Source organism: Mus caroli, unplaced genomic scaffold (genome assembly GCF_978045245.1).
Source record: "Mus caroli unplaced genomic scaffold, Mus_caroli_1 scaffold_2, whole genome shotgun sequence".
NCBI lineage: Eukaryota > Metazoa > Chordata > Mammalia > Rodentia > Muridae > Mus > Mus caroli.
The window spans coordinates 127,571,238-127,584,480 of record NW_028227257.1 but is presented as its reverse complement, the minus strand read 5'-3'; the positions used below and the strand labels follow the sequence as shown (position 1 = coordinate 127,584,480).

The 13,243-nt window shown below is 41.7% G+C and overlaps 2 protein-coding genes across 10 annotated transcripts in view; one reads left to right on the top strand and one right to left on the bottom strand.

Annotated features, from left to right (window-relative positions):
* Nucleotides 1-1,805, bottom strand: part of Prpf40a (pre-mRNA processing factor 40A) — a 52,090-nt gene extending 50,285 nt beyond the window's left edge. For 4 of the 9 annotated variants that reach the window (XM_021181647.3, XM_021181655.3, XM_029469540.2 and 1 more), the window contains exons 1-2: nt 1,395-1,805; nt 319-450 (exon numbers count right to left, since the gene is read on the bottom strand). In XM_021181647.3, coding sequence (XP_021037306.2) covers nt 319-450; nt 1,395-1,790 — 528 coding nt within the window. In that variant the 5' untranslated portion in view covers nt 1,791-1,805. Of the gene's footprint in view, nt 1-318; nt 451-1,394 lie in introns of those variants that run through there. The other 5 variants (XM_021181672.3, XM_021181662.3, XM_029469554.2 and 2 more) reach the window with 2 other exon arrangements.
* Nucleotides 1,806-2,117: 312 nt separating this feature from the next.
* The window catches only part of Arl6ip6 (ARF like GTPase 6 interacting protein 6), a 29,107-nt gene continuing 17,981 nt past the window's right edge, over nt 2,118-13,243 (top strand). Inside the window, exons 1-2 of the mRNA XM_021181685.3 lie at nt 2,118-2,898; nt 4,638-4,691. Of these exons, the coding sequence (XP_021037344.1) occupies nt 2,499-2,898; nt 4,638-4,691 (454 nt within the window). The 5' untranslated portion in view covers nt 2,118-2,498. The remainder of the gene's footprint in view (nt 2,899-4,637; nt 4,692-13,243) is intronic.

Below are 13,243 nucleotides of genomic sequence, written 5' to 3'. Positions count from 1 at the left end.
GCCTTGAACTCAGAGATCTACCTGCCACTGCCTCCCAAGTGCTGGGATCAAAGGCGTGCGCCACCACAGCCGGCTTTTTTTTTTTTTTAAAGCTTAATTTTGTTGAGGAAGTCAGTTAATTTTTTTCTTATACAGTCTTACTACATTCAAACTTTGGTTACAGACATGAGCCATGTAATGTTTTGTCTTGTTTGAATACATGACGTGGATATAAACTAACCTTTAAACGGCTGCAAGTACACCACTGACTTACATCTTAAATACATCTTGACACAATCAAACAAAACTAAGCAAGCCAAAGTGAAAGCATCTTCTTACTTGTCCCATTGGAGGCCCTCCCATAGGGGGCATCATCTGTGGCATCATTCCATGAGGCACAGGAGGCATGTTTGCTCTCTGACCCATAGGGTGCATGCCCATTGGTGCATAATGCATGCTAGGATGCCCCATCTGAAAAATAATGAAAAGGGAGAGTGAGTGACAGCTAAATGCTTCTTTAAAGTGTCATTTCAAAAACAACAACTAAAACCCATCAATTAAGGCACAATATTAAGTCACTGTGATTAAATTACAGAATTAGCATATACTAAAGTTAATCTTAATTACACTACAGAGATTATTAGAAGAAGCCTGAAAATTACAAAATAATGGAAAAGTTAAACCCATTAGCGGATTACAACCCCTCTCCAATGACTTAACAAACTGTTAAATGACTGGTCAGACTTGGTGACTGTGTATTGAATTCCAACTTAAAAAATTATTACGATGAATACAACTTCGTCACCTTTATACATATAACCAGCTTATCCTACTTAAAATTACATTCATATGGACAAGATAAAACAGAGTGTGGGGTCCTAAAACAGAGTGGGGGTACCCAAGAGTACTTCACAAATGTTTTAATAGAGTTAAACTGTCCCAGACACTAAACGCCAATAACAAATTCATGCCGTTTTAGGGAGCTTAAAATATAATACTTCCATTGTTCCTAGCTTGAAACTAAGTATCCGCAGCCAATTCTCCCAACCGAATCCCCTAAGCCCTGCAAATCACCACCACTCCCGGAGAAATAAAACCGCAGCAGCCGCTCCTTAAGTCCCACAGACTTAAGTGTCCCTACTATAAGTCAAGCCTGGGGCTTTCAGATGCACAGTCCGCCCGGGGCCCAGCACCTTCCTTCTTCCTAAGGCATCTACCTAGGCCAAGACCACTGGCAAGTCCAAGGTCCCACCTATTTCTTTGTGTGTTCCCGCCCTCCATCTCTCCCCCTTGGGACGTAGCCCACCATCTGCAGCTCTCTTCCTGATATGCTCTTCTCCGTTTGGAGAAAGCTTCCTGTTTCTCTGACTCGGTTTTTCATTGTGCCGCTTTCCCCTACCCCGCCGATCCCTTACCGAGGGCCGTCTCCTCAGGAAGCCGTCAGCAGAGACCCAAGAACTGGAGCACAGGTTTGAGCCGGACAATCTCCGCTCCCCGTCCCCGGGACCCCGCGAGGGAGGTTGGCTCTCCATTTCACTCACCATGAGGCCTCCACGCTCGGCTCCAGTCCCCGGCCTCATCGTCGGGCTCAGACTGCTCCGTCGGCGGCCACTGCCGCTGCACATACCAATAAGAAGCGATCTGAGTGGCTGGCGCCCGCTGGGGCCAAAGGGTAAAGGCTGCCCTGAGCTGCGGGGCGGGATCAGCGGGGCCAATAAACTGACAGGCTTCCCTACTGTCCAATCAGAGCGCGAGACCGACAGGCAGCTCTGCGGCGATTCGCCCCCTGCCTCGCTCGGCGTCGCCTGCATGGAGGGGGGGAAGGGGGGACGGAGGAAGTTTCTGCGTCGAGTGCTCTGCCGGGGAAACTCTACCAACTTCCCCCAGGAAAGGGGACACGGCGGGGACCCAGATTCCCGGGTTCGGGCCACCGCACCCCGTCGGGGGGTGGGGCAGTGGCGTCCAGCCCTCCCGCCCTAGTTACGTTCGCCCCACAAACCTGAGGCCACCAGGGGTCGGGTGGGGGTGGGGCGGGGGAAGCGGCACCCGGCGTTAGCGGCCTAGTGCGCGCGCGCGCGGTTGCCTTGGGGAAGGGGTCGTGCCTTGGGGGGGGGCGGGGGGGGGGGACTCGAGAGCTGCGCGCGCGCCCGGCATAGTGAAGGGCGGAGGCGCGTACTGTATCTGGCGGGGGAGCGGTAAAGCCAGAGATCACTCGCCCGAGGGAGGAAGCGACTGGCGGTTAGGAAGGCGCGGAGCTGCGGTCATGGGGCTCGAGCGGTGCGTGCCCACGGGACCCGAAAGGGTCGAATAAATGAGAGTGTTGTCGCGGCGGGCCATGGGCGCGCGCTCCCACGGCGCCTCCGGAAGCGGAGTCCCGGGGTAACCCGCTCGTGCACTCCCCTACGGTTCTGCGCGCGGTGGTTGGGTCCGCCGACGGCCGTCGCTGATTGGCTATAGCCGGAGCGGGGCGTGGCGGTGGTGGACAGCCGACCTTCGCGGGTGTCTCAGTCTTTCCCGCCATGTCGTTCGTGGAGAGTTGGAGGTTTGCGGGCGCGCGGAGGCGCCGTCAGGTTACCCCAGGCCCTGCGACTCGGCCCGGGTATTCCGACTACACTCAGGGGGACAGCTGGGGTGAGGGCGAAGGCGACGAAGACGAGGGATGCGACCAAGTGGCCCGCGACTTGCGGGCAGAGTTCTCAGCCAGGGCGTCGTCGGAGACCAAGAGGGCCCCGCTACTCCCCCAGGTCGGGGACGGGTCGCCGGTCCTGCCGGATAAGCGCAACGGCATCTTCCCGGCCACTGCGGCCAAGCGAACCCAGGCTCGGCGGTGGCCCATCCAAGCCCTTTCCATTCTCTGTTCGCTGCTGTTCGCCGTCCTCCTCGCTTTCCTTCTCGCCATCGCCTACATGATCGTTAAAGGTATTGAAGCCCAGGCCTTGAAAGGCTGTCCAGCGTAAAGTGGAGCCAGTACATCACACGCCCCCATTCACACTCTCCTCCCAAAGCGTTCCCTCGAGACTGTTATCCTTTGCTCTTCCCCCTTTTGTCTTCTCTCCCTAGATGGACGTCCCTGCTCCGTCATAAGACGCATTTAGAAGAGATCTTTGGCTAAATCTACAGTCTTTAATGCCGTAAAAGCATTGAACACTTTGAGTTGAAACAGCAGAGCCCCTTACTTTTAAAAGGATCAAAAAAAGTGCATGTAAGAAAGCACTGCTGTATACGTTCTAAGACTGATTAGAGACATGCTGGGTATACACTGTTCTCTGAACCTAGATAGAGGACAAAGATTCCCACCTCCCACCCCATCCCAAGTTTCTACTTTTCTTTTTCTTTTTTGTTTTTTGTTTTTCTTTTTCGAGACAGGGTTTTTCTGTATAGACCTGGCTGTCCTGGAACTAACTTTGTAGAACAAGCTGGCCTTTATGTATTTATTTAATATTCTTTAAAAATTTTTTTATTAGATATTTTCGTTATTTACATGTTAAATGCTATCCTGAAGGCCCCCTATACTCCCCCCCCCTGCCCCCCTACCCACCCACTCCTATTGCTTGGCCCTGGTGTTCCCCTGTACTGGGGTATATAAAGTTTACAAGACCAAGGGTCCTCTCTTGCCAATGATGGCCGACTAGGCCATCTTCTGCTACATATGCAGCTAGAGACATGGGCTCTGGGGGTACTGGTTAGTTCATATTGGTGTTCCACCTATAGGGTTGCAGATCCCTTTAGCTCCTTGGGTACTTTCTCTGGCTCCTCCATTGGAGGCCCTGTGTTCCATCCTATAGATGACTGTGAGCATCCACTTCTGTATTTGCCATGGCCATGATTTCTGAGTTCAGAAACCCGCCTGCTTCTGCCTCCCAAGTGCTGGGATTAAAGACACGCACCACCACCGCTTGGCTAAGTTTCTACTTTTATAGGCAAAAATGGTTTTTCTATTTTTCTCTTGTAATCAGGTAGAGTTATTTCAGGACAAGCCTATTCTACTGTGTCAGAAATTGACATACTGTCCAAATAGCAATGCTCAGAAAGACCCTCTTCCCCCATTTGAATTTGTTGTATGATTTAGTATTTATTGTAGTAGAAAGAGATTTTAATTTAGTTAGTTCTGACTTTGCCAATTCTTGAGAAATAGAAACATGAAAACTATTTTGTATTAAAAGGATTCAACACTGTCGTTCTTGTGTTGCCTTTACTAGTTAAAATTAAATCTCGCCAGTTTTGCTTTATTTCCTCCCATCCCCTAATGGGATGCAGGTGGCCCTTCAGGTTTTTTCCCACTTCAACCCTGATAGATTTGTTATTCACGTAGTTTATTTTTCCTTTGTAACATAAAGTTATATACCCATGAGTAGTAGCAGAGGACATTGGTATTTTGGAGAATGGAGTAAGGAACTGAAGTCAAATTCTGTTATGCCCTGAAGTTTCTTTTGTACAAATTGTCTTCAACACACCCAGGAGATAAACACTATAGTCTCATATTTATTGCACTTGACTCTTGTAGAGCTATTGGCATGAAGGTAGTAAATCAGAAATTTAACCTAGCTCTGACTTCAGGGTCCTTTTGACATTGAACAGTGTCTTCAGAATGCCTTTGGATATTCATGTCATGAAGGAGCACTAACTACTCGTCTATCTACACCTCTTTGTATTTACAGAATTGCATGCAGAAAACTTGAAAAATGAAGGTGATATACATACTGGGCTGTTAGGTATGAACTGATCATTTTATTCATCCAATCGCTTAATTTTGTTTTCCCAAATTAAGCTTAAGTTATAGAGGCTTTGGGATAAATATTCTATATATGTCATGTGTAGCTGGTTCTGTAGTGTTTTTTATTTATATGTTTGTGGTAAATGTTACTAGATTTCCTTTTTAGGTATACATTTAGATAATTTTCATAATTTTATAATGGGCCACTAATGCATGTATACAGCATTCAACGTAACTTTGCATGACATTGGTCCACTAGTTCCTTAAAGTAGTTTCTAATTGTGTTTTGGAAGAAGCTCCCTATACTACTTCAGGAATTTAGAACTAGAAACTTGCTCACAAACTTAGCCAATATAAATAGTATCCGAAACAGACTTCAGAAGAATTGAATGTCCACATGTATTTGTACAGTTTGTCTTGAGATACAAATTTTAAAATAAGAATTATTTGCCATTAATGTCCAAGTGAGTCAGTTAAGTTTCCATTGTCCAAAATGTCATGCATTATGTAGTTTATAGCTTCCTACTGAAGAGGATTATTGATGGTGTCTGTCTCTCTCGTAGACAATTTTGAAGACTTTAGAACTTTATCTAGTGATATATTTTACTAGTAGAATTCAGAATGAGGAAAACAGCTATCTTTACAACAGAACTAACTGCCAAGACAGAGCCCTCTATGAGCCTCTAACCTAGTGGAGAGTAAATACTGTCAGTATCACTTAGCAGGTTAACTCAGTCACATTCATGGGGATTCATTTTAAAGTAAGCATAGTTGGCTTATAGAACCAACAGAAAAACATTCTTTAAAAACAATGTTTCAGGGTTGAGTGTGTAGTTCAGTGATAGACACTTTGCTTAGCACACGTATTGCAATCCCCAGTACCACCAAAATAAATAAGCAAACGTGTGTTTGAGAGAAGCACTGCAAAGATGATTAAGTTATTGATGGAATTGAGGCAGTTGTCCTTCTAGTTCTCTGAGTTTGAACTCCCCTCAGTTTGAGAATAAATGCACAGCCAGCTCTACAAAGTATGGTAAACTGACAGTAGACCTCCGAGTAAACTTCTCCTTAGTAAAAAGAGAGGCCAGTTCTAGTAAGTTTCCCTGAAGTCAGTGATAAATATATGAAGATACCAAGAAAAAAAATGACTTATAATCTTTCCACAAGAAAATGCCTAGGGAATTATATCCTTATTGTGTAGTCTCTTAGTTAGGGTTTCTATTTTTGCAAAGAGACAGCATGACCATGACAGCTTTTATGTAAGAAAACATTGAATTGGGGGCAGGCTTACAATTCAGAGGTTTTTAGTCCTTTATCATCACGGCGGGAAGCATGGCAGCATACAGGAAAATGTGGTGCTAGAGTTCTACATGTGGGTCACCAGGCAGCTGGGACAGTGAGGCACTGGCCTGGCTATAGCATCTGAGACCTCAAACCCACTCCCAGTGACAGACACATTTCCTCCAACAAGGACACACTACCTATGGGGGGGGCTGTGGGTGGGGGGAGCATTTCCTTTTAAACCACCACATGTACCCTTTTTCTGTGAGACTGTTTTATCATTTTGTATTATTTACTAGACATTTTAATTTATTACTAGTCTTTTGTCGTAATTAATGCTATTAGATCTGTTACGTTGATATTTCAATGAGATACATTTAAAGTTTATCATAAAACTGCGTCAATATTTTGATAGTAGGTTGATTTTATTTTGTAGAAAAAAATAACGAGCACGGAAAGTACTCAACCATAAAAAGGGTTCTCGTTCTATAGACATAAAAATTTTGAGCCCTGCAAATATTTTTGAATAGTGATCTAGTAAATCTCAGTAAGGTAGGAATGTAGCTACATTAGACTTCTCATTTTGACACGGATAATTATCAGTCTGGTGACCTGCTTTTATTTTTTTAAGTGCTTTTAAATTATGATTCAGCCCAAGGTTGGGTCCAAGGATATTTGCTTTTCTGAGTAGTTCTCATGCAGGTACTCAAAGGACCGTGGGTTGAAAACCACTTTTAAATACTTGAACTAGGTGCTGTGCCGGTCATCCAAACCAACACACACACACACTTTTCTTTCTTTCTGAGCTCAGTTTTTTTCAGAGATGTATTCAAGGCTCAAGTGTGATTAAAACGCCTGGGAAGTAAGGACTGGAATGTTCAGTGGTTAAAAAGCACTGGCTGCTCTTGCACAGGACTTGGTTCCCAGCACCCATATGATGGTTCACAACCCTCCGAAACTCAGTTCCAGGGTGCCCACCGCTCTTCCTGACCTCCAAGGGCACTAGGCATGCACAAGGCTTATAATGTATATTCAGATAAACAATAAAGTAAAATAAACCTGAAAAAAATTTGAAAGGTAAATTGTAACAGGTTAAAAAGCAGTGTAAGCTCTAATACTTGTTAGAAAATATTATTTGTAAAAGTTGCTAACGTTCGACAGTTGGCTTAGTCATTCATCTTTGTTTCCATGAAAAAAATTCTTCTTAATATTTTTTTCTGTATTTTTTTTTTAAAGATTTATTTATTTATTATTATATGTAAGTACACTGTAGCTGTCTTCAGACACTCCAGAAGAGGGCGCCAGATCTCGTTACGGATCGTTGCGAGCCACCATGTGGTTGCTGGGATTTGAACTCTGGACCTTCGGAAGAGCAGTCGGGTGCTCTTACCCACTGAGCCATCTCACCAGCCCTGAAAAAAATTCTTAATGGGAAGCCTGTTTTTGTTGTTATTGTCTCCAGTTTAAGTTTTTGTTTTGTTTTTTGTATTTTTTGTTGTTGTTGTTGGTTTTGTTTGTTTGTTTTTTTTGGTTTTTTGAGACAGGGTTTCTCTGTGTAGCCCTGGCTGTCCTGGAACTCACTTTGTAGACCAGGCTGGCCTCAAACTCAGAAATCCGCCTGCCTCTGCCTCCAGAGTGCTGGGATTAAAGGCGTGCGCCACCACGCCCAGCTTTGTCTTTGTTTTTTAAAGAAAGATTTGTTATGAAGCATTGGAAGATCTTTTGGGAGAGTTGTTTTGTTTAGTTTTTGGAACTGGGTTTCTGTGTTCCCTGGCCTTCCTGGAATGCTCTCTGTAGACCAGGCTGACTTCAAACTCAGAGATCAGCCTGCCTCTATCTCCCAAGTGCTGAGATTAAAGGTGAGTGTTTGGGAGAGATAATTGATCTGGTTGACTCACGCCTTTAATCCCCACACTCAGGAGGCAAAGGCAGGCCGATTTCTGAGTCTGAGGTCAGCCTGGTCTACAAAGTGAGTTTTAGGATAGCCAGTGCTACACAGAGAAACCCTGTCTCGAAAAACAAAACAAAACAAAACAAAACAAAACAAAACAAAGACTAGTACAGAGGTCATCAGGCAAAGTGATTGTTACTATCTTTGAATGGTATTGATCACGCTGTACGTTTTACAGATGTTGGGCTCTTCTTTTTTTTTTAAGATTTATTTATTATTATACATAAATACACTGTATCTGTCTTCACACATGTCAGAAGAGGGCATCAGATCTCATTATGGGTGGTTGTGAGCCACCATGTAGTTGCTTGGATTTGAACTCAGCACCTTCAGAAGAGCAGTCAGTGCTCTTACCTGCTGAGTCACCTCACTGGGCTCTTCTTTTAAAATTCTTGCAAATTATCCCTTACTATGAACTTATTTTTCCAGGAAAATTAATAGAATTACTTATTAATAACAGGTTTCACTCATTCCTCTTTTAAGATTGTTCTGAGACCAGATTGATTGTGCTAAGCACACAACACTGAATTACTTAGTTTTGCACATTGGCTTTTGCATTTGTTGTAGTTTTCCAAGTTCTCTCACATTTGACAACTCAGTGTTGCAGTATGCCTTCAGTCTTTAGTATTTCCCAGGATATAGCATAATAGCCTTTCGTTTTTGGTAAACCTGGGAAAATACTTAGAGAAGTACATAAAATTACCTTTAGCAGAAAATACTTAATCTAAGATATATAGCGCTAGTATTTTATATGTGTGTCACAGTTCATACTTTGATTTGATGGAAAGCTTTTAGTGACTTAGGAAGCTTCTAGTTTGGATCTGATTTATATTCCTTAGACTCAGCTACTTGGAAAGTTGAAGGTGATGGTTTGTTTGAGTCTAGGTGCTCGAGGTCAGCCTGTGCAACATAGAAAGACTCCTAGTTCAGAATAAAACAAATCAACTGACCTATGTGTGTATGTATATACACATATACATACACACATGCGCACACACTTACAAACACAGCTTATAAACATGATTGTGCATGTGCCAGTCATTCCTTAACATTTGGTATTTAAATTCCTTATATGGTAAAGACCAGATTTGATTTATTTTTCAGCAACAAGTTCTTATTTTTGAGTTACTCATATAGTTTGCATATCTAACAAGTTTCTACAACTTCACCTATGTTCAGGGAAGAAATAACTGACAAATATTGAGTTCAGTCTTCAGAAATGAAATCATTGAAAATTTAAACTTTCTTTTTCAGAGGTATAATGATGTTCCTGCCCTCATGACTTTATCCTACAAAATTTTAGAAATATGGTTAAAAGTTTCAAAGAGAAGCCAAAGTTCTGGAAGTGACCCATAGTGAAATAGATGTTAAGAAAAGCTCACTAAATTCTTCCTTAAGTTCAAAAATTATAAACTCAGAATTTGGTTTAAAGTATGATTTTTTCTGATTAAACCCAGAGACTATTAAGGAAAAACACAGTTAACTTGTGCTGGGTAATGCAAATATTTCACCAAAACACTCACTAGTATGCTACCCTCTGCTGTAGTACCATCTTTGAAAGATTGAATAGCCTCGTTAAAAAGTAAGTAGAGAAAAGAGAAAAAAGTCAGTAGAATGGAAGAATGTAACAAAAATGACAGTTTATCGGGGCTTTGATTATGAATTGTTTAATATTTGTATCAAATGCAATAGGAATGTCAGGAAGAACAATACTTTCAGAAGAACAAACTTTAGCCAGGCTCCATAATACATACTGGGAGGCCGAGACCGGAGACTCAGAAGTTGAAGGCTATCCTTGAAGCAGTATGAAGGCCAACGTGGTCTGTAAGACCCTTTCTCCAAAGTACTTAGAAGAGGAAGAAAAAGCACAATTTTAAATTGACTTAAAATTATATGTTCCACAGTATACATTTTTAAAAAGTCTTACATTAATATACTTAGTATGCCAAAAATATTAATACTTTTTAAACCATTTATGTCCATCAGTATACTAGTTCAGAAAATGCATAATGACACCGTTTGCTCTGGTATAGTGAAAAAGCAGGTGCAGAGAACATAGAGTCAACAGAGTTGGTCATTAGTAAGTTGAGTGATATATACATAAGAATTCATCATACTTCTTTCTCTACTTTTTAATGGGAAAAGTTTACAGAAATACAATTCCAGATATTGATCTGAAGAGTAACTGAACCTTTTGAAAGATGCACTAACAATGAATTTGAGTAGGAAATCTCCTTATCTTTGCATTAGTTGTAAACACTGAGTTTACAACTAATGCAAGAACAACTAAACTAGTAAGTTTTACTTCATGAATAAGATGAAGTTTCATCGTTGTATCAACTAATAAATTGAGTTCAAGAGAAGATAGATGTATGTATTTAGTTCAGAGTTCAAGGTCTGTACTTTTGAAAGCAGTTCACACTGAAAATCTGAAACATATGTCTGTGTGCTGTGCTAAGTTTGCTATGTTATTTGCAACATTTTTTTTTTTTTTGGTAATAGTGAAAAGGCTGAAAACTATGTGGTGAGACAGTTGTAACTGTGTACTGTTAAGAAAAGCTTTCCACATAGACTACTGCTCTGTGAAAGCAGTAAAGTAAGAATCTTATTTCTGGGTGGTACAGAGAACACTTCACCTGAGTACTCTGTATGTTGCATTTCCAGTATCTGTTAGCTCTTAGAAAGATGCTAGCAAGCTTTGAGTTAACTAGCTATGGGGATGCATAAATCACAGGGGAAAAGAAGACTTCATTTTATGTGCCTCCAGTTTTTTAATCTTAATTAAATACTAAGTTACATGAATTCATAAATAGTATTAAAATGTTACCTAAGGATTCATGACAAAATTGTTGGAGTTAGGTTCTGTGGCTTTTAGATGAGTTTTGTATTTACAGATGCGCTCCGGAAGCTCTGAGATGGAAGAGCCTGGCTGGTTTTAGGTGATCAGATACTGAGTTTTAGATGTTATTTCCCTCTTTACCTTTTTTAGGTATCTGGAAATTTTATCATTTCACTGTAGGTGGTAATCTTGAAATTTTTTTCTTGATTAGCATATTTATTTTAGAGACTATATAAATTACACTAATCTTGGAGTAAACTTACTATGCTTACCTCTTTTTGGAGATGCTCACTTAAACAACAAATAATACATATTTGCCAATACAAACGTTTTTAAATTATAGTTCACAAAATTTTGTAATTTCTGCTGTGTTCTTGCTAGGTAACATGAAGGTTGAATTTCAGCCTTTATGATTGTTGATCCCAGGCTAGGCTAAGATCCTAGAGCCTGGCACTGCCAGAGTTTTGAAACTGAGGTGCATTCTGACGACATTTGACAAAGTGAGTTACTGTTGAACTATCTTGCATCTGTTTTGTATGCCCTTTTAGATGTAGTACTTAAACCACAGGACCATCTGCTATTTCTGTACCCTACTTAGAGGTATCTGCAGAATGATCCTTGGGCCATCTGCCAAGATGTGCAAAACCACATTCCTGTCTAGTGTATCTCTTCTTCTGGATGGCCGTGTCAAGAAGCCCAATGGTGCTCTTTCATTTTATCACAAGTTCAGTGCAAACCACCATGCGTTTATTCCAAGTAGGGACATGATTCTCTTGTGTTCCACGTAAACACTTCCTCCCTCTGTATCCCAAGTAGAGCACTACTTTCTCTTCTAGAAGCTTTATCCCTGATTAAATCTACGCACTAGCTTTGTAATTTTACGAAATAGAACCAGAGAAAAAGTCTCTCTTCTTCTGCTTTACCACACACTTCTTGTGTTGTAATGAAGAGTGGGGGGTGGTGCAGGAAAAAGGAGAACTATCAGGTCAGTCTTTCAAAACACTTCTACATTTTCTTGTTTAATTACTTTGCTTTTTACATGTCACCATTGTTGTCTCTGCTACTAAGCTCCACAAGATTTACAAACAATGCAATGCAATTTCTTACTTGTCTTGACCTGCTCTGGTTCTGACCTGGGCTGGTTCACCCCTTCTTAGGCAACCTGGTGGTCCCTGCTCCTGGGAGGTCACCATATTGATACTAAATTAGTGCAGACATCTGATCCAACGTAGTACACTACAGCTCAGAACTCCTGGACACAAACGATCATTCTATCTCAGCCTCCCTAGTAGCTGGGACTAGAGGCATACGCTGCCTCACCCAGCCCTTACTGCATTTTTGGGTAGCAAGGAAATTGCTAATTCTTCTCATTCTTTGGTTGTTTGTCTTTCCTTCTGGAATTCTGAAACATCTCATGTGAACTTTTTAGTAAGAGTATTACTTATTAAGTATTACTTATTAAGTAATAATAGTATTACTTATTAAGAAGCAATCAGAGTATGATGACACATACATTATAGTACAACTTACCTCATCCTCTTCTGTCAAAAGAGAACTGTCTTACGAAAGAAATCGTTTTGGAACCTGCTTTTACTTTCATATAGCTCCTCTGACCCTGAATTCCCAGTATCTGGAAGAATGAGCCTGAACTTCGAATCCTTCTGCTTTCACCTCCCTAACACTAGCTAGGATTACTGGCATCCCCATCACTGTGGAAGGACCCAGTGCCTTGTACATGCTACACAGGCAGTCTTCCAAACAAACCATATTCCCAGCTGTGTTTCTTCTCTTATTTTTTAAAATAGATTATTAAATAATCACATGGGCCAGGTGTGGTGGTGTATAGGGAAACAGAGACAGGTGGATGTCTGAGTTTGGAGCCATGAGCTCCAGGATAGCCAGAGCTACATGGAAGACCCTGTTCAACCCCCTCCCCCCATTCACATGGGTAAACATTTTAAATACTTCTTAATAGGCTTCTCCTGTTTACCATTTCTTCTTCCTACGGAGGATTAGTGGTAAATTCTCAATCTTCTCTGGGATTTTTTTATCAGCATCCTAAGTAAATATACTTTTATCCATATGTAGCACATATACATATGTATCTCTATATTAGATTAAATTTGTAAGCAAGTTCCTATGTAAGTCACGTGAAGACTGACTTCAGGTTCATGATCTTACTTTCTCAGTCTCCAAAGTCCTGACGTTACCAGTATATATCACCATGCCATTTTGTAACTTGTTCATTGATTTTCTTTTTTTTTTAAGTGAGATTAGCCGGGTGGTGGTGCACGCCTTTAATCCCAGCACTTGGGAGGCAGAGGCAGGTGGATTTCTGAGTTCAAGGCCAGCTTGGTCTACAAAGTGAGTTCCAGGACAGCCAGGGCTATACAGAGGAACCCTGTCTCAAAAAAACCAAAACCAAAAAAACCAAACAAACAAACCAGTGAGATTATTTTTTTTTCAACAGGCTAAACCT